This window comes from Ooceraea biroi, chromosome 7 (genome assembly GCF_003672135.1).
Source record: "Ooceraea biroi isolate clonal line C1 chromosome 7, Obir_v5.4, whole genome shotgun sequence".
Classification (NCBI taxonomy): Eukaryota; Metazoa; Arthropoda; class Insecta; order Hymenoptera; family Formicidae; genus Ooceraea; species Ooceraea biroi.
The window spans coordinates 11,360,145-11,380,940 of NC_039512.1; the positions used below are offsets into that span (position 1 = coordinate 11,360,145).

Consider the following 20,796-nt stretch of genomic DNA (forward strand, 5'->3'; position numbering starts at 1 on the left):
GTTTTATTAAATTACATTCCGTTTATTTGACACATACACACATTTTCTACTTGAGGATAATAAACATAGTACATTTCTTGACAGTAGAGAAATATATTATCGATTATATACACTAGCCTGTAATTTAGACAAACTCTAATGAATGTGCATGGGATGGGATATATATATTTCTTACATAAATTCTTTTCGAATATGTCCTAAACTTAATCATGGGTATGTATATGTACAGGTGCAAATCTAAACTCGAATGTATATGTACAGTATATGCAATTTGTGCCTGTTTTTCTGAGGTAACTAAGTATCTGAGAATTGACGTTTCGAATATTACATAATAATTTTGCTAGATGCAGTTGTATAAATACTGTACACGAGTAACTATAGATCATATCATATGAGGTAAACCATGAAATCACCTTACTCCTTTTTGCTGATCATGAAAAACATATCGTACATATTCTATATTGCAAACTTTATCTTCACTCTTATCTTCACGATTTTGTTTTAAATTTTCATTCACAAATGATGCCGAAATTATTTAAAATGTAGTATTGATTTAAACATTTTTCTCATTTCCAAAATTCTCTTAAACTCTCCAAATCAATGTAAATGTTTCATTCTACGAATTTTTACGATCCTATATTTTTTTATTAAAGAAATTTATTTATTTAAATGCATTACATGAATAAAACAGTAAATAGCATACGTTTGCCAAATCAAGGCCACGCGACAAGAATAAAAGTAGTAAAGTCTTATAAAAACCTTTTATCGTTAAATACAAAATCCTAACCAAAACAGAGTCAGCAAATTACGGGTTGATTCTATTTTCGTATTCTATTCTTGAGTCTTTCAATTTCACATTAGGAGTAATGGGATTTCGGAGCTAGCTTGTAAAACATCTTGACACATACGCACTCATCAGTTTTCAATTTTATGACATTTTAGGTAGGTTAATTAATATCACAGGTTAATCTATGATGACGTTCGTCCAAATGGTTTGATAGAGAGGATTGCAACATTGTTACACAGATTGCGTGTTATTCTGTGCAGTATAAAATATGCTGCATACTTAATTTCAACATGTAAAGCATGTTTGCAACGCCAACTGTTCATTTCATCCATATTTCTCTATACTTTTAATTTTTTAAGTCAATTAGTTGTATTTATGATAAGGCGGTTTGACTTTGAACAGTGTTCGTGAAATAGGATACCTCAGTTTAAATCATAATTATAATTTTCTAGCATATGGATATTTATCGTTTGAAGCTGACCAATCACGATTTTAATAGAAGGATAGAAAAGATATCTTACTTCATTAAATGTGCTTAAAATCATTTCATAGCTAAAAAATGAGCCAAAAATGGAAATACACAGTTAAGTTAAACCGCAAAATATATTTAATATCTAATATCTAATTTTCTTCAGTTAAAAATCTCACATTAGTTCACGACAAAAAAGCTCAGATTCGTCATATTACGCAAATCCGATTTATCCCAAGTCTGAGCGGGTTTTGTTTCTCGGATTCAAGATAAACTTCATCATCAGTCTATATAAAGTGTAACAACAATGCATAACAATGCGCCACATTTTTTATATGACAGCAGCTTGAATACAAGCCGGATACTCCATTCGTATCGAACATTCGCTCGTCTCTAATCATGTTTACATAGTTGATTAATCGATCGATACACAATCAATCATACGAAAATATTCTGGGGGATCAAGGACATCGGATATAATTAATGTTAATTACGACGATTAGCTACGAAGATAAACTGAAAAATAATGCACACAGTCGACTACCTCTATATAGAGATGTCAATGTAATAATCTTGTAGTTACTCCTTTGCGAACATGTTACATTTAATTTCAATGATTCTCGAACAATACGTGTCAAAATAAAGTTGAGTACGCGTGCTATATCAATGAAATTGTAACAAGGTGCAACGATGGAGTTTTAATCGTTGCTATAAGTGATTATGATGATCGAAATTTATTACAATTTATAGATCATTCATACTGAAAAAAGGGTAGACGATATAATGAATTGGACAATAAAATTTCAAAACTAGGAGCTTGATTATTTCAAAATTATAGATGATCTCTAAAACTAGTTTCTATAACAATTAAGTAAATAAGACATAAATTTCTCTCTCAAAGTGACACATTGAACGGCTGTTTTTCCTTTAATCACAACTTAAAAGGAATTTATCTTTAAAAATGAAGAAGCAAAGCAAACGGTTGCATCAGAGAAATTCTCTGAGTTCTTCATCGATGGAGTGGAAAAACTTCTTTTCCATTGGACAAAATATAGAAAATACAAGGCGCATATGTAGAAAAATTATACCTTAGAGCTAATAAATTGTATTTTTATTCTTCTCAGTTTCTTGACATACATCTCTTTACCTTCGAGAAATCTTATTGCGTGCATTACTTTTTCATTTAATCTTATAATTCACAATTTACTCTAAGAAAAATATCAGGATCAAATCTCAAATGGGAATTTATCTTAAAAGGTGTAAAAGCGTGGCGCTAAAATAAATTTTTTAACAAAAAAAGAAAAAAGAAAATAGAAAATAATTTACAAATACTGGAATTGTAAAATAGTATAGAGATTAGTCCATCGTATATGTATAAATAATAATAATAATAATAATAATAATATATAATACTAATAAGAGTAAAAAAGAAGATAATGCAATTTTTTATGTGTGAAATTTGCTGAGACAGCACGATAAAACTATTTATAAATCGCTTGAGATTTTTTGAATCCCCAGTTTCATTCTATATTCACATAATTCAATTTATTTTTAGAGAGTGCCGCTATGTCGCTATTTGCATGAGGTAATGATTATATATAATATCAATTATTCATCTTGCTTGGACCAATCAACGATAATTGATGCAATTTCTTCTTTTTATTTTGTTCTTTTTATCAATGTAAATCACGCGTTTGTACTTACACTACCTTAAACTATCTATATATCTAGCGTTTCTTTTAAAGGCAGCTTTGCTACTTCGAAGAAAATCCTAAAATGCAAATAACACGAAATGAATTATGGCCGTTTCCAAAAGATGCATCTCGAATATTTTATACATAAAAACACGCACGCACGCACTCAAGCATACTGAATATTCCAGGTAGCTTTAAGAATTTTATATATTTTATAATACATGCAGAAAATATTGTATTAACAATTCGTTTGTTTCTGTAACGTGTTTAATTGTCATTTAGTCATACGCGCTGTAAGGCATGATAAAGATTAAAGAAGGATTGAAAGATTAATGCTTACTTGTGACTGTATTTGTTGCGCACCGTTGTTAATGCTTCTTTATGCTTTTTATGTAGACCTTGATTCAAAAGATTGCATATATCTCTTATATCCTCGATCTTGTAACCGCTATAGTACTCTAACGTTGGAGTCCATCCTCCCAGATCCTTCATGAGTAACGCCAGCAGGAGAGCTGCTGCTGCCATTTTGCTATCGCTGAACGTAATGAACGAGTAATCCATCAGTGAGTACTCCAATATGTATCGAGCCAAAGTTAACGTGGGCATCGACACCTTGGCACACTATTTTTAGACAACAGTAATCAAATTAATGCAGATTGCAGAAATTCCAATAAAATGTAAAATATTAAGATATATGACATAAATATAATTATAAAAATTGATAATGCAGAATATATATACGCGTGTGTTGCTTACCCTGGCATAACGTCGAAGAAATCTGTAAGAAAGGGGTATTCCCAAGTCAAAATTGATTACTTTCAAGACACTCATTTCCATTTTTATAAGCTCCTTTTGCGTATAAGCGCCGTCACATATATACAAAAAATCTTCTACCATCGGTGGTATTCTTTCCTGCAAAGTCAGAAAGTTTTCTTACCGCTGGGTACGATCTCGTCAAGAGAAAGATGTACGAGCTTATGGATAAACTTGTACCCGTTCATTATAAAATATCTTGCAAAATATCTTTTATAATTATACGAATTTTGTGTTAAGTAATATTATATATTAGCAATTGTTTGTAAATTGTACTGTACGATTGTAGAACTGAAATCTCATACATAAATAAAACTCACGTCAAATTTGCTCGATATGAAAAGACTCGCGGCGCCGAGCAGTTGAAGAGTCTCCTTGCTGACTGTCACCTTCGACAAGTACAGATCGACCAGCTTCACGGCCAGATACAGTGTCTCGTGGTTGAGCTCGAACGATTCTTGTACCTCAACCATCCAGTCGACCAGCAGTGCCCTCATCCATCGCGACAGGCACACCTGCTGCTCCATGTAATTGCTGATGAGGAACCGGCATTCCCGTTCCTTCAGGTACTCGAAGATGTCCATCGCGTAATGCGAGACCTGGAACGGGTCCAGCCAATTTTCGCCGTCGAAGTCCTGCACACCTTCGGGCATCTCCTTCTCAGGTATGGCCATCAACCGGGAGGCTGCCGAGACCTTCTCCTCCGCGGGGGCCGCGGGGGATTCACACTTTTCCTCTTTTTCCGCTTTATTCTCATTCTCGTCCACCTGTACATTTTTTATATAAATTATTCCTACAATTTATTATGTTTTCTAATTAAAAGATATTGTTACTTATCAATTTTTTGTTTCAATTTAGAATTAAAAATGACGTATCAAGGAAATTTCTAAGGTTCTTGTTACAGATGAGCAAGATTGAATGAAAATATCATGACTCTCTCTCTCTCTGAGGTGTTATGTACAATACACCGCACGGGACTTTGCTTACCTTGTTATTGCTGCTCCTGCGAGTTCTCCTCGTACTGTCCGTTACATCTTCCAGGGCACTGACGTACAACGAGCTGTCTTCCGACTTTTCTAGATCTACGCTATGTCTTACATTAGTATTTACAACCTTGTTAGGAACCTCCGTTTTCTCGTCTTTCTTCACAGTGGACTTGCGAGGTGGTGGTTTTAATTTTATCGGTACAACCTTCGCCACGGCAACAGTCTTCTCCGTGGCAGGTTTCTCCACAACGTTAGCAGTTACGTTCTCCGCGGTACTTGCTGGAATTTTCTCTATGGTGATTGATGTAGTAGCTTCTTTTGCGACATCCGTCACAGATTTCTGCGCAACGTTCGTTGTGGATTTGTGGACGGTAATCGTGACTTTCTGCGCAGCATTTGTCGCAGGCTTTTGCACAGTACTTGTCGCAGGCTTCTGCGCAACGCTTGTCGCAGGCTTCTGTGCAACGTTTGTTGTAAATTTTTGTGCAATACTTGTCACAGATTTCTGTGTGGCGTTGCTTTCTAGACGTGGCTTGACATGAGTAACAGCCTTCTTCGGTGCATGACTCTGTCCGGCTAGCGATGTAGTAATAGCCTACAAAATAGGAGCAAAACGTAACGTGTCAAATAAACAGAGCATGTCTGTAGATAATATTTGATGCAATAACAAATGCGTTACATACATTAGTGATGTTTGCAAAAGCATATCTCTTGCTTGTCTTTTCTTTGGGTGGGGAAGCTTCTGCTTTTCGTTTAGTACGAGTGTCTTTGGTAACGCCGGTGTGTTTAAGTATGTTAGTTAGCACAGCATTCTGGCTCCTGGTTGTCATGCCTGTTCTTAAAGCCATAGCGCTATTTTGCCTGTTCTGTCCAAGCAATACTTTTGGGGGTGCCATGTTTGGAGGATACAATTAGATCTGGCACTTCTGTTACCTGTTTAATTCCTGTTCACTGTGATATTGAATCTTGTATTAGTATTCTGGTGGCCTTAATACATTTTTTTATCAGGTTTAGATGTTAATGATAAGGTTTATGATGTTAATAATATAAACAATAAATATATTAAGTTCTTATTATTAATATAAAAGAAAGAGTGATATTTTGCTTGAACAATATTATCAGCTTTATTTTTTTTGTACTACAGATGTTTAATAAAAACCACTTTATTGTGTTTTACATTACAGCAGCTGCAGACTTTCCTGTTGCACTTAAACTCTTCCTGCTACATAGCAATGCTACATAAAAGGATTTTATTCTAAAATATCTTTGTTAAATTATATATATATAAATTTATTTCACTCATTATATATTAAAGGAAAAACGTTACAATTTGACTAAAGAAAATAATATAGGACTAATTATTTGCACGTGCGTATATACTGTAATCGTTTTTGAATCGTTTCAGTTAAACGTCATTAAAAAATAATCTAAAAATGTAGTACTTGATAAACGCTTCTAAAACGCTGCAATTCTTAACAACTCGATCTGGATTAATTAAAATGATTTCCTTTTTCTACATGAACAGCTTCGAGAGCAGAAATTACTTGCACATTAAACGCACATTTCGCGGTAAACAATAGCGAGGCGAGCATCGGTCTTGCCGCTAAAATAAAGCGAATTCACCTCGTTACTCGCGGGCGCAAAGATCCACGCCGCTTTCTGTTACGAATCGTTCGTTCTCCCGTAATTTCGAGGGACGAGATCTGGCCGCTGGAAATAACGCACAAGGGGAAAAACGCGGGAACTAACTCGCGAAAGGTGGGCCAACATCCGATCGGCTTTGCAAGAGCACGTGCCAGAGTTATAGTCGAGGAATCATTCACCTTCAATGTGTCTTGGGGACGACTAGGATCTCCTGTGTCAGCGATATAATTTCACCGAAGTCGCTAACGGTGGCATGGAGGTCGCGAACAAAATATTTATCCAACGGTCACGAGCAATATGGTGGTAGGCGTTCCACAGATCGCTCTCGACTGCTCTCGACCGTTGACCACGATTTTGAGAGTTGGTGGCTTTGTCTATCTACCTGATAGGAGATCCTTGATCCGTGCGTACTTGGTAAAAGTCAGCCTATTTGCGGAGTCCTCTCATGCCGCCGGCAACACGTCACAAACTCGCCGTTACATCAACCATTCACCCGCGTCTGTTCGCTGGGGTTCCAACTGAAGTTGACGCCGGTTCAAATTCACGGTTACGATCAGCCGTTGCGCGCTGATTGGCCGGTCGGAAGACCAATCGCGACGTCGCCACTACGATCGGCATCTCGCGAGGACACGCGGAACTACGTGCGTGTTCGAAGAGAATCGAACTTTCGGATTTGAAAATTTAACTTCGAAGTTTCTTCGAAAATTCGAAATCTTTGTATTTATGGTAATTGTGAAGGAGAACTCCTTCCTCTCCGATTTCCTTCAAACTTGGTAGAAATGTATATTTTGGTCCTAAAACACGATTGCGAGAAGGAAAATCGTCGCTCTCAAGTAGAACCAAAGTTACAGCTTACTCAAATGACAGTTTCAGGGTTAGGAAATCTGTCATACCGGCAGTCTACGGGCGTAGCGCACACTGACCAAGCATGCGCGGTGCTTTTTCACACGCTTTTTATGCTTATTTTGTTCATAGTATACTTTATAGCAGCGAAATGTAAGATTACTTGTGTTAAGGCGATCCTGGAGTCGTCTGTATTACCGGCGGAATCGGTGATTTTCCTGCATTAATTTTCAAATTGCTATTACACTTCGGACACTGTATTTCTTTGTTTATTAAATGATGCTCATTGGCAAATAAAAAGATAATTTGGTAATTATAGTTAAATACACGGTATTCTCTGCTTTAACCAAAATCAAACAGTTAAATAGAAATTATTCTCTACTTTAATCGAAAGTAAAAACTGCGAAAGATCTAACCCAACCCAACCGCGTTTTTTATTTAAAATCGGGAAGGTCGTCTGTAGTATACTTAATTACCAAATTATCTTTTTATTTGCCAATGAGCATCGTTTAATAAACAAAGAAATACAGTGTCCGAAGTGTAATAGCAATTTGGAAATTAACACAAGTAATCTTACATTTCGCTGCTATAAAGTATACTATGAACAAAATAAGCATAAAAAGCGTGTGAAAAACACCGCGCATGCTCGGTCAGTGTGCGCTACGCCCGTAGATTGCCGGTGTGACAGATTTCCTAACCTCGAAACTGTCACTTTTCAGCACGTAATAACTTTTTTTCTACTTGAGAGCGACGATTTTCCTTCTCGCAATCGTGTTTTAGGACCAAAATATACATTTCTACCAAGTTTGAAGGAAATCGGAGAGGAAGGAGCTCTCCTTCACAATTACCGTCATCCTGTGTATATAATGTATATAACTATATAGGTTCAACCTTTTATAGATTATTTTGCACGGGCTTGAAAGAAATCGTGTAACTGCTTTTGTGATAGTGATCAATTGTCTTCAAGCAGCCATGCTGCCCTCGAGATTCCAAATGCAAATTATTGGCCGAAACTCCATTCTCGGTCGCTCGTACAGAAATTGCCAATAACTACTTAGTGCAAAGTGCAAAGTTCATCGCGTTTTCCTTCTCGTGTCGCTGCGAAAGCTTCACCATTCCATTAGTTCATGGCGGTGTTGTTCCTTGCACCAAAATGCAACACGAACGTTTTGCCGTGAAATTTGTTATAGCGAACAGTTGTTTCGCGCAACTGCCGGATATCTGGCTGCGTCGTCTGGAAACTAAGGTTAGTACATATTTGACGTAATTACGTGATCATTCGGCATTAAAGCAAGCGTTACGTGACCGCTGTGATTTCCTCGCAGCGCGGCGATAGCGCCCTCCGCGGATTCCCTGTTGTATCGCGTGTCGTGAACCAAATAGTTGAGACAGTTAGGAAACTCTAAAGGCGGTATTCATAGCTCGTTTTTCCAACTATCTAAGATAGTTTAAAATATACTTTTAGATTAATAGATCTATCTGACTGATTAACAAACATCTTAAGATGATATTTAAATCTTTATATAAAAACGGATTATAAATACCGGCGTAATACAGAAATGTCTGTGCCTTCTGAAGATAAAATGACACTCATGATAATCGAAAAGGATAAATTCGATGGTCGATAAGAAACTGATATAAAAAAATTATATATTATCATTTAAATTACAATTTTTAAATGTTATTATTATTAATGTGATAATATTATTGTATATAGGTATATATAAAAATTCATAAAATAATTATTGGATTATGCTATATATATAATTCTCACGATAATTTAATTTTAGGAGAATGTGATTGAAATATTGCACAATGGAAAGACATATTATCTTTCTTGCATCCCTTGCATGAATATCGATAAAACGCTATGCATTGGAGCGACTTTCGCAAAAACTTTAAACATTCAAGAGGAGGATGAAGTGTTCGTATCCTCCGTGAAAAATGTGCCTACGTTGAGTAGTATTAAAATTGCTCCTCGCACGACGACTGATCTCGAACTTCTGGTATGAAAATTTTCGGCGGCGCTTTATTGTTGATTAATTAATTGAAAATTAATTATCTGTATGTGACGACAGGAATTGCTAAAGGATAAGGTGCAATCGAATCTTTTGAATGAAGTGAGAATTGTCGCGAAAGGACAGCCAGTCGTGGCGTGGATCTCAAAATTTTCTTCCGTGACTTTTATTGTGGGCAAGTTTATTTTATATAATGTTATTTAAGGGAATAATGCAAAGTGTCTTAGAAATGATTTATCATTATTTATCGAACTTTGATCCTAAATATTATTTTGTTTGACAAAATCCAAACGTAAAAATTTTATAGTATTTAATTTTAAAGCTGATCTACAAAATTTATAAATAAAGCTTCTTAAAATATTGTTAAAAAATATCTCGTCTAATTTTTAGATGATTCAGAGCCGAAATTTGCATACGGCCTGCTCGAACAATTCACAGAAGTGCATGTGCTTGATGCAATTGCGAATTCCAAAATGGAAAGCGAAGATCAGAAGGCCGCGACCAACGAAAGCAATCCTTTGGCCAAAATTTTGTCTTGCTTCACTAAAGAAAAGGATGATCGCTATTCGAAGGACACTGCTGCAAACCAGGCATTGCTGCAGAGTTTTCGGAAAAAAACCGCACCTTGCGTGTTTCGTGTATATCCTCTGCCAAAGTTCCGATCCTTCGATCAATCAAACCCCTACGATTTGATTCCACGATGTCCCTTTCACATCCTGATTCCAAGGAACCATTTGCCGAAAGGCTCGCAATGGACGAGTGGAATAATGTGTAAATCTTGCACTTTTATTAAATATCATGAAAGAATTTTTTTTATGTATAAGTTCCAATTTGTCATTTTCCTGTAATTAGAAGAATTTAATTACTTGTTTAAATAATTGGGATATGGATAAATTATTGAGTTTGTAATGTGGATCACGAATTTCTTCGCAGGTAAAATAAAAAAAGTGCTGGAAAGTTGGAAGGACGCCAGCACAAATGCAAGAGACGAAATTCCCAAAAATGTTTTGAGAGACGATTCCTCTGACCCGAAATCAAAGCTTGTGGCAAGGATTTATATTCTTGAAGACATTTTGGAGAAGTGTTCCGCGTCAGACAGAGAATATTTCGATTTTAATTCGATTCATTGCGCCGTATATGTATCGAATGATGTAAGGAACTATCTAGAATTGAAAGCTGGATGTAGAGTAATCGTGGAGATGATTGAGGAGAGTGAACAGCCGAAACCATCGTTGATAGACATTTTTCCGTCGAATGAATCGATCACGGCAGAAGTGTTCAAAAGTTACGTGAAAATTTATTCGAAACACGAAGCATTGCTGCTCAACTCGCACTCGATGATTTCACTGGACGACGACAACCGATTTATCATAAAGATGCTACCTGAGAATTGCAATTACGCAACGATCGATGGGAAGGACGTAAGAAATTTGACCATCGATATTCATTCCCCCATAAATTTGAGCGAAGCGGAAGTTCTGGAGGGTCATACGAAAAAATCCTTAAATCTGGAGAAAATTTCCAGAAGGTAATGTATAGTTGAGATGCATGTCTTGCATTTATAAGTTGGCGAAACGGCTTGATGGCAAAGCGCCAGCTCTCGTATCGGCATATCGCGAATATGTCATCATCATAAAAAGTTGAAACGGCAATTGTAAACTAGGCTATTTCATGTCAGGCTGAAATGAAACGCTCTGAAAAATTGCGACGATAAAAAACATTGCAGATGCATGAAGGGTATCCTTGACGAGTGCAGGATCGCGCTCGACCTCAGCTTGGGTTTGCGGGGACGGATGGAGTTTCTCTACGATCGGGAGAACATTTTGATCTGTGGTGGCGTGGGCTCCGGCAAAACGACCGTCTACAAAATGTTAATCGAGCATTATTGCGAGGCGCCGTATTTCGTGTACACGTTCGTGATCAATTGCAGGTCGCTGAGAGGTAACATTGGCGCGATGGCATCGCGTAATTAACGTATTAACTGCGACGTGCCATCAAATTTTAATTCTTGTTGAATTCAATCAATTATTAATATTATCAGCTTGTAATTATTGATTAGGCAAAAAAGTGGAAACGATACAACCGCGCATTAAGTCTGCGATGAGTGAATGCGCTTATTATCAGCCATCTATACTATTTCTGGATGATTTGGAGAGCATTACTAACGCGTCATTAAATGATGAAGAAAACACGCCGGAGGTGAAAAATGCTTCCAGGTGATTGCAGTCATATTTATCAGTCAGAAACAAAAAGTTTGAAGAGATAGAAAGTTTACATATATAGCTTCATATCATTACGTTGGTAGCGCATCAGTGCTGTTTATAGAAATTATTATTTCTTGAAGTTTTCTATCGCTATAATTTAGTATAATGTTAATTTATAATTGATGCTTTATAATATAAATATTAAGAGATCGTGTCTTTCTCCAATAAGCATTTTCTATTAACTTTGGAATCTTAAATTAATTTCAGAATTACTGACATGTTGATCAATACTGTTACGGAATATCAGAAATCTCATTACATTTCAGTCGTCGCCACTTGCGATGGCATTAGCAAAATCGGCTCAAAGCTGCGACCAGCGAAGGGAATGCAATTTTTTAGGACAGTTTTACAAATTCCTAATCTAGAAAAGGTAGGTGCATTTAATTTTAATTTAGTTTGTAAAGTTTATATATATAAATTCCCTATTGCCAAGTAAATTAGAATGCCTGCTCGTTGATTTCTGCGTATCGCTAATTCGTGTCGTGACTAACCAGGTGGATAGAATCGATATTTTGCGATTAACGCTCGAGGACAAGTTGTGCGTGCCCGGAGACATGAATTGGAATTACTATGGAAACAAGACCGAGGGCTGGATGCCTCAGGATCTCGTTGATCTGGCGGAAAAGGCGAAATTCGTCGCGTGGAAGCGTCACGGTAACGACAAATGATTGCAAAAATTTTGATGAGTGTTACAGCAATTGCAAATAAAAAATTAGATTGCTAAATTTGAATCACAATCTTTCAACTGCATTTTTGCGCGGGATATATTTCATTTGCATCGCATTATTGTAGCTTCATATCATTTGTCACCAGCAACGGAAAAATCAAAACCACCGATTGTTGTGACGGATAAGGACATCGATACCGCATTGAAGAATTTCGTACCGATGTCCCTGCACGGTGCGCAGTTGTACAAGAGCGGTGAACACTCCTGGTCCGATATCGGCGGCCTGGCCGATACGAAGAAGTCTCTCATGGAAATTCTGCAGTGGCCACTCAAGTATCCGGAGATCTTCAAGAATGCTCCAATAAAGCTGCAAAGTGGTGTTCTATTGTACGGAATGCCCGGCACTGGCAAAACGATGCTGGCCAAAGCGATCGCCAGCGAATGCGGCGTGAACCTTATCAGTATTAAGGTGTGAAATCAATACAAGATGATGATCTATGGACTCCTTTCTTTATATCGATAAGTAATGTTTTGTTTCAGGGTCCGGAATTATTATCAAAATATGTAGGCGCCAGTGAAGAGTCTGTGAGAAACGTGTTCGAAAGGTATAGCAAACGAATACTCAAGTTCCTTTTCCTTTTTTAAATATAATAATTTCTTGCAATTTCATAATTTAATGTTCATTATTAAAGGTTCTTAAAGATTCATTATATTTTTCAATATTCTTAGAGCTCGTCGTGCCAAGCCGTGCGTTCTGTTCTTTGATGAATTTGACAGCCTCGCGTCCAGGTGAGTGATAGAATGACTAATAGTGATAGAATGACTAATAGTGATAGTTGTAAAACTTATTCATCCCTTTTTATCTATTGTACTAGTATGCTGACGTCTACACAAATATGCTATACGTTAAACATTGTAGCGAAATTGTATCCTCGTATCGTGTGCCTTTAACACCCGCTCCAAGTTAAATAAAAACTCCCTATGTAGAAAGATATGTATATTTATATAACTGAGGGTAGATAAGTGTACAGATAGCCTTCAGATAGTCCTTGAAATTTCATTTTAATTTGACGCGTTTTATTTCCAAATAATAAGTTTGCTTCAATTATACTTTTACTTTAATTAATTAGGCGTGGAGAAGACAATACGGGGGTTACTGATCGAGTGGTGAACCAGCTGCTGACGCAACTCGACGGTGTTGAGGATCGCGAGGGAGTGGCGATCGTGGCAGCATCCTCAAGACCAGACTTGCTGGATCCCGCTATTCTGAGACCAGGACGACTCGACAAGTATTTACACTGTCCTTTGCCGAACGAGGTAAATATATTTTTGACACTCGAAGTTTATTAAATTATTAACTAAGTAATGAATCGCGTCTAGATGGCGATGAATCAAAGGATAGGCGAGCTTTGAAAAACAAAAACCAAAATTCTTCAAAACATCGTTACAATATTTATATTGGCATCTAGACACAATATAGATTACTTAATAAATTAATAAATCACTCCGGCTTTATTTAAACAACTGTTCGTTAACGACAGCTATCATTTCTTTACAGACTGACAGGGAGGCAATCTTTGCGGTTTCATGCAATTCTCAAAATATAAATCAGACAGAACTGGATTTGAAGGAATTGGTTCAGCTTTCTAATGGATTCACAGGGGCTGATATCAACGCGGCGATTACTCTAGCGAGACTTTCGGCGTTTGAGACTGCTTTGGCTACTGCGGCGGTGAGTGCATTTGTACATATTAATTATATACTATTAATACAAACCCGAAAACTCGTTAAATATATTGCCGCTTACTCTACAAATCTAATTACTTTTGATATAATTGAAGATCCGCGATCTTGTGTCATTGACACATTCAGGTATGTACGGATTCGAGATATAATAAATACACAATACATCATTTTTACGCGATATTTCAACCGTCAACGCATAATCGATCTTTCATATCGCTTCGTTGTCTGAAACTCTCGTGCGGAGCAGAAGGCCGCGTCGCTAATGGCCGAAGCATTTTGTTGTTGCCGTTGTTGTTACCGTGGTACCTGAGTAGCGTCATAATGAAAAGCGCTTCTGCCGAGAATCATTTGTAGGGTAGCTTCCGAAGTAAGATAGTGCGTAATGACGATAATATCGTTAGGTGTGCACCCTACGGTGTGTACACACGGGGGCGCGCCTAGGTGCGGGCTGGGGATGGGAGGTAAAGGGAGAGGCTTCGAAGGGGGGGGGGGCTGCAAGGGCTGTAGGTGCCGCGATATAACGTAGGAGGAAACGTAGACCAGGTTTATTAGCACACGGTGCCGAGAGCGCCGGGCGACCAAGCCACCCCCTTCGGCGCTCCGCTTCAACCTCCGGCCACCCCATGCCTCGCTGAACGTCGAGGGGGTTATTATCTTATGCGTTATAATGATACACGGTTTAGGGCCCGCAGCGGTCCTGCAAGATCGAAAGCCAGACAGCCATTCCGCTAGTTACGCCGCTCGTTAGACCTCCAGACGTCTTCGACGTGCCTGTCATTAACCCTCTCCGTCGTTGCGTATACTCGTTTATTCATTCATTCATTTATTCGGGCAGTTTCCTTAAAAAAGATTAAAAGCCTTGGTACTTCCTCATCGACAGAAATATTTGCAAGAATGAGGCAAATGTACAATTATTTTTATTTGTTTTTTACATCTTGATGTGACTTATTTCTTAAAGTTTTTAATAATTAAAAGTTGATTGAAAATCGTTTTTTAAATAAATTTTTTTATTTTTTAAAATTAATCTTTATTTTTCAAATTTTATTTAATAAAGAAATAAAAAATGTAAGTATTTAATATCTAAGAGAATTAAATAAATATTTTACGAGTACAGAAATAAGCTCGAATTTGAAGCTAATCATGCATCAATGCGTTTGTACGTGCATTTAGTCCCGTCTAGTCAGTTGGAATTAATCGGACCCGCGTTAAAAGATCGCGGAGGTATCTTCGAGGTTCACGGGAACGGATGGCGCGTCTCACGGGAAGCTATTAATTAATTCGCATCGGAGAAAACGAAGTTATACTGCGGCACTTACCTCCCGGAAGAACGCGAGCATCCAAACTGTGCGTCTAATTAGCGAGCGAGTTTCCGGAGACTGCGACGCATCTCAAGAGAGAGAGAGAGAGAGAGAGAGAGAGAAGCGAGGCAGGATAGAGGCGCCTTGCTGTGATAAATGATTATGCGGATCGGAACACGGAGTGTCTTCCGAAGCGACGTGAATTGTGCTCAACTTCAATAATTAATCCAAATCGGTGCTGTTAATACGCAACATTGAGCTTTCGCACTATATCGAAATGAACTTAACAATATTTCTCCTAAAGCAGTCTTAAACGACCGATTATAGATAGCAAACTGTTTCAAATACACAAATAGGATTATAATAAAATATCATTATATTTTATTGTAATGTTTTGTCTGTGGATTCCTTCGCTTTTCGACAATAGGACAATAAGATCGATGCAGCCGATATCAAAGTTACGCAAACACATCTGGTGGAATCCGTCAAATCCACGAAGCCATCCTTGTCCACGGCGGAAAAGCTGAAATACGATAAGATGTAAGTACAGAGACATGTATGACGAAGTTGTGACTTTTTTTTCAAAGTACTTTTTCCAGTTATGCCAGATTTTCCAAGGGGGAGAACTTTACGGAGGATTTGCGGAAAAATCAAAGAGTAACACTAGCTTAATTAGAGAATCCTGGATTTTTTTAAAAGGGTGCCAATGTTTTTTCTAACGAGAAATGTACTTTTGTAATGAAATCAATAAAATGTAATATAAATTAGCAAAAATACAATCAGAAAATTTCTTTTTTTATTCAAAGCTTCTAATTGTACGTGTCATGATAAATTCTTATGCGTAACAATAACTGAAAATAAAAAATCAGGAATTACACGCAAATTCCTGATTTGGAAAAAAGCGTTTCCTGCTTGTTGAACATTTTTCGTAGCCGCATTTACTTTCCACTGGACCTGCTTCCGGCGTTCCGCCGAAGATTCGAAGTCCGTTCGAATGCGTTATAACTCGCGGCGGCGATTTTACCGAGTCAAACCGACGCGAACGACGGCGGTGAGCGGTTCGCGGGCGTAAGCTCGAGGCGGATGTCGCGCCGGGGCAAAGTTAAATTAAATCACGGGCGAAGGCACAGCTAATATTGTAGTTTATCTGGCGGGACATTAGCGCGGTGAAATATGCGCCTCCTTCGCCCCGGCGAACTTAAAATCAAGATCTTAGGCGAACTTCCCAGCCCTCGGGGACGCCAGCCGAGACGCCGACGTCGACGCCGGCGCGTCCTTCCTGCTAAGTCGCGCGTGAAAATACTAATTATTATACCGATTATTAATACGAAAAGTTGCCGGCGCTAAGTCGGCGAGCTCGACGCGAGAGAGTCGAGGCGGAGTTTCGCGGATCGGAGCGGAGGCGCGCGAGCATCCGGATTACGCTCGCACTTATGCCGGTTAAGGAGAGGAAAGGCGGCCCCCCGAGGCCACCGCGGCTCGACGAGAGAGAGAGAGAGAGAGAGAGAGAGAATACCTACATCGCACAGGCGACAGATAATGAGTTTATTAGCGAGATCGGGTCGGGGCGCAAGTCGCCATATTGTGCGGCGAAGTTCGCGCTCGCTGTTTCGTACGCGGCTCCAGCATTATGCAGCGTGTTCCAGATTTCCTGTAATACGCGTTAATAGCTGATTCCTGAATGTGGAGAACATTTAGAACTTCGAACAATCCGATTGGCTAAACAATTGGCTAAACGATCCCCATTTAAAGTTGTTGCTGCCCTTGTATGATCTCGGCATCAGAATTCTGAAACGTTCTTGGGATTTATTAATGAGAAAAGGATACGTTGTTCGCAAATTTTTGCACAACGTTTTGCACAATTTTTGTATGATAGTTTTAACGTCTTTGCGTGGCCCAAAAGCGTACTCTTCCGGTATGAATGTGGCGAAACGGACCTCTTGCCACTCGCAGGGTTAAGCCGTGAAATGGCGGAAGAAAGATGCACGATGCAAGGAAAAGCTCGTAGCGACGATGACGACTATGACGACGACGTTGTCGACGATGTCGACGTCGGCTCTGCTTAGCATAAAAATGGCCAATTACCCGGCTAACAAGCGACGGTCGAGCGACACGAGGAGAGAGCTGTTGGACGACGAAGCGAGCTAACTCCGTTAGCGCCTCCCCGTCCCCGCTCCGAAGAAGATTAGTTAGCGTAAATGCCGCCGGTTGACGCATTTTTATTCCTGATTACCGCTTCTCGCCATGCTAATCCCATTGGCGCTCGCGACATTCGGGAAACTCGACTTCGCGCCAGCAACAAATTGCCGTCCTCGAAAAAAAAGAAAGAAGGAAGGAAAGAAGGAAGGTACAGGGTTGTGTAGGAAAATAGAGGTGTATAGACGTGAGAATATAAAGGAAATAGGCTGTTACTTAGGCGGGGGTGTGAGTCCTGGGGCGGAGAACGAAGAACGGGCGGCCATATTGAAAACGGACAGTGATTCTGGAAATCTCTGGATTCTGTTCTATTATGAAATTTTATTTCTTTGACGATGTTTCTTATTACTCGCTAAGAATATAATACATGAACAGTGTACGGAGTATAAAGTGTGATTAATTGAACAAATTAAGACTTTAAAGAATGGAAAATTAATTATATAGGTATAAAGGTAAAGAGAATTTGTTCTTTTAATGCTGAAATATTCCTTATTTATATTCAGCATACAATTAGCGAAGCTATGTTAAGCTAATGACGATATTTGACAATCTCTGTTCATTGGAGTCGCACTCCGAGGGAGACAAGGAATTTGTTTTCCAAAAGTAATCGCTACAATACAAGGCTAATTGTTCGGAGAATAATTCGGGAACAAGTTAGCTTTTACCTGCAAAGAAACACGAAGAAACGTTGGGCAAAGAAGTTTGCCGCGCGCGGCGGCAAAAAGAAGAATACACCACAGCGTCTTCGGAATTGTTGCAATTGCCTTCGCGCAATCTTGCGGCGTTATAACGACAGGAGAGAGCAACTCGTACACGAAATTACGAAAACTTGACAAGAAACGTCGCGATTCTACCACGATGCAATCTTACGATTCAACCCAAGGGCGTTGATATTACAATCCAAGACTTGAATCACAAGTTGTCATAAAAATCTCGATTTTTAATAATTTTAAATAAAATAAACTATAAAAATTATCTATAGACAACTCTCTTTATTAGCTACTATTATCTATCATAATATTTATTTATCTTTCTGTGTCGATAAAACATCAATGTAGAAGAAAGAAATTAGGATATAAACATTTCTCTTTCTCTTCTAATAAAAGATAATTAAATCATTGAGAATTATAGAAGAAATTATAGAAGACTCTCGGCGATGTAATAAATAACACTGTACAACCCGCAAATTCCAACAATGAAATTGCTTTAAAATTGGAAGAAGCGGTTTGCGAATATTGCTTGTAGCGGTTAAACTGATAAAGGAGGAAATCCATCGTGCATTTTCTGGATAGGAAAAGGGCGAGAAGAAGAAAAAAGAGGAAGAATACCGCCGGGAAGAGGAGAACGGGGACATTGAATACGGGGTTTTCGATCTCGTGCCATTCTATCATTGACAATTTCGCGCAAATGGGATAGCGGCGAGCGATTCGCGCCGGTGGTCGGCGAGGCGTGCGCCGCGCGTGCACATTGGCGTTAAATAAGAGTAAGCCACCCCCGCGCCCGTCCACGACGATGCGGCATAATTGCCTGTGAAATCACCAGATGGATTTTGCCTCCTTGTTCTGCCCCGTGCCCCTGCCGGTTCCCCGCTAACCCCCCGCCGGGTTTTCGTCGGCGCAACAAACTTCGTAATTGTGGAACGAGATTGTCGGCCTAACCGGATTGTTTCGGCGCGACTAAAATAGCGACTATCATTCGGCGGAATGACTGACGAGCTCTTGATGATGTGCGGCCGACGGATCGATAGATTTAGTTTAGCTCGACAAATTTTAACGCGGACAATAAAATCTAATTTTTCTGTCGAAAAAAATCATGTTACCTCGATCAAAATAATTTTTTAATATTATGTTTAATTATTAGTTAAATTTATTTAAATGAATATTAATCGAAAGTCGAATAATGGCTTTTGTTATTTATCCAACCATAGTGAAAAGTTTTTGTTATCTTAAATACATATCATGTGGTTGACAAGATCAATTAATAATACGATAGTTCCTTCTGTTCACCATTGTATCCAGGAAAAATAATCTATCAATTATTCTCGTAATTAGATTCTCGGTTACATCGATAGGTCGATGGGAAACGAACTCGTTAGTCAGCGAGTAAAACGTCGTTCGCAAACACGCGGAATTCCCCCAAGAGTCGCCGCGACTAAATTGCACCGGGAGTGCTCGATCTCTCGAAAGTATCGTCGCGCGTCTCTCCACAATCGTCGAATCGAATGGAAAGAAAGCAGCACCGAGCGAACGATAACTCGATTATCAGAGATGCTAGATAAACACGCGCGATTGCCACACTCTTCCTTTTCCGGTGCTACCCCGTCCCTCTTCCAGGCAATCCTCAGGACATCTACGAAGCGCATCCCGGTGATGCTCTTCTTTCTATTTCCTTACTCGATAGCGTGGCATTTTACCTTCTATTGATTTTACGTGTTTACGTTCAGCGTGTGTTCGATTCTCGCTATCTTATCTGCGAGGCAAGAATTCAGTGCATCATAAATCGTGCATTTTCCACGTAAACTCTTCGTATTCATCTTTGATTGTTCCATTTCCACTCAGCGTACTGAAAACAGCTGCAGTTTGCCATCCGAAGACTCTTCTGAGCGCGGCGTAACGCGCGAGCAATTGCCGCACAAACAATTTGCCTCACTTAGGGCAACCCTCGGCGACCCTCGTCCATGGCTCGCCGGTATCCACCGAGGCGTCTCTTTGAGAACCCCGAGAAGAGAGGCGAGGCGCCTCGCGCCATCGGCGGCGACCCCAACGTCGTTGGCGCGATATTTACAGGGCGTCGAGGCGTGGGTAACGCAGTTTGCCGCAATTTCTTGTTTCCATTAGGTTGGCCGGCCTGCGGGGTAAATTCCAGCCTGCCTCCCGGTGGAGGGTTGCGCAACTTCGACGCTTTCCCGCCCCCGCGGTTCGGCGCGACGTGACGTCGTCGGGGCGTTCTGGGTGGGCCAGGGAGCGGGACGCAACGTCACCGTCGCTGCTCGGGAAATGGTGGCACACACCACCGCGGATCTTCCTCCTACTGTGCCAGATCAAATGACGCGCGCCAGCGCTCACAATAACGGCCTCTTCACGCTTCGGTCCTATCCCATTCCGGCTGAGGTCGGGGCCGCTGCGCCTCTGTCTACCGACCTCGGTAGCACGGCGGAAGCAGCGCGGCTACCACGCGGCCCAAGGGTGCGAACCCAATATCAGAGAACTTGACGCTGGAAGTCCTGAGTTTAGAATCCAAATACATAGATTTAGGGAACAAGAATCTAAGAGCAGTGTTGCTCAGCTCTAAGCATTTAGGATCCAACTTTATTTCCATTCTGTCGTTTCAAGTCAACTACTTGACCGTTAGAAAAATCTTTAAAAAGGGAA

General features: G+C 39.4%; 2 protein-coding genes across 6 annotated transcripts; one reads left to right on the top strand and one right to left on the bottom strand.

The window, feature by feature from the left end:
* Nucleotides 1–848: 848 nt before the first annotated feature.
* LOC105279818 (G2/mitotic-specific cyclin-B3) lies at nt 849–8,216 on the bottom strand. Of its 2 annotated transcripts, none has more exons than XM_020031824.2 (8): nt 8,128–8,216; nt 6,776–7,057; nt 5,433–5,700; nt 4,751–5,344; nt 4,084–4,530; nt 3,707–3,862; nt 3,291–3,571; nt 849–3,027 (listed from the first exon to the last, which is right to left on the bottom strand). In XM_020031824.2, exons 3-8 carry the CDS (start codon nt 5,643–5,645, stop codon nt 2,976–2,978), a joined length of 1,743 nt encoding a protein of 580 aa, XP_019887383.1. In that variant the 5' UTR covers nt 5,646–5,700; nt 6,776–7,057; nt 8,128–8,216; the 3' UTR covers nt 849–2,975. The 2 variants fall into 2 exon arrangements, with proteins under 2 accessions (XP_019887383.1, XP_019887384.1); XM_020031825.2 differs by having other exon boundaries at nt 6,573–7,057.
* Nucleotides 8,217–8,359: 143 nt separating this feature from the next.
* On the top strand, nt 8,360–16,008 carry LOC105279819 (peroxisome biogenesis protein 1). Of its 4 annotated transcripts, none has more exons than XM_011339865.3 (16): nt 8,360–8,482; nt 9,027–9,242; nt 9,315–9,429; nt 9,645–10,025; nt 10,188–10,782; nt 10,981–11,195; nt 11,314–11,470; nt 11,726–11,888; nt 12,013–12,172; nt 12,311–12,654; nt 12,726–12,790; nt 12,915–12,974; nt 13,316–13,502; nt 13,744–13,917; nt 15,657–15,769; nt 15,817–16,008. In XM_011339865.3, the coding sequence occupies exons 1-16, from the start codon at nt 8,390–8,392 to the stop codon at nt 15,899–15,901; spliced, it is 3,123 nt and encodes a 1,040-aa protein (XP_011338167.2). In that variant the 5' UTR covers nt 8,360–8,389; the 3' UTR covers nt 15,902–16,008. The 4 variants fall into 4 exon arrangements, with proteins under 4 accessions (XP_011338167.2, XP_011338168.2, XP_011338169.2 ...); XM_011339866.3 differs by having other exon boundaries at nt 15,829–16,008; XM_011339867.3 differs by having other exon boundaries at nt 12,332–12,654.
* The last annotated feature ends 4,788 nt before the right edge of the window (nt 16,009–20,796 follow it).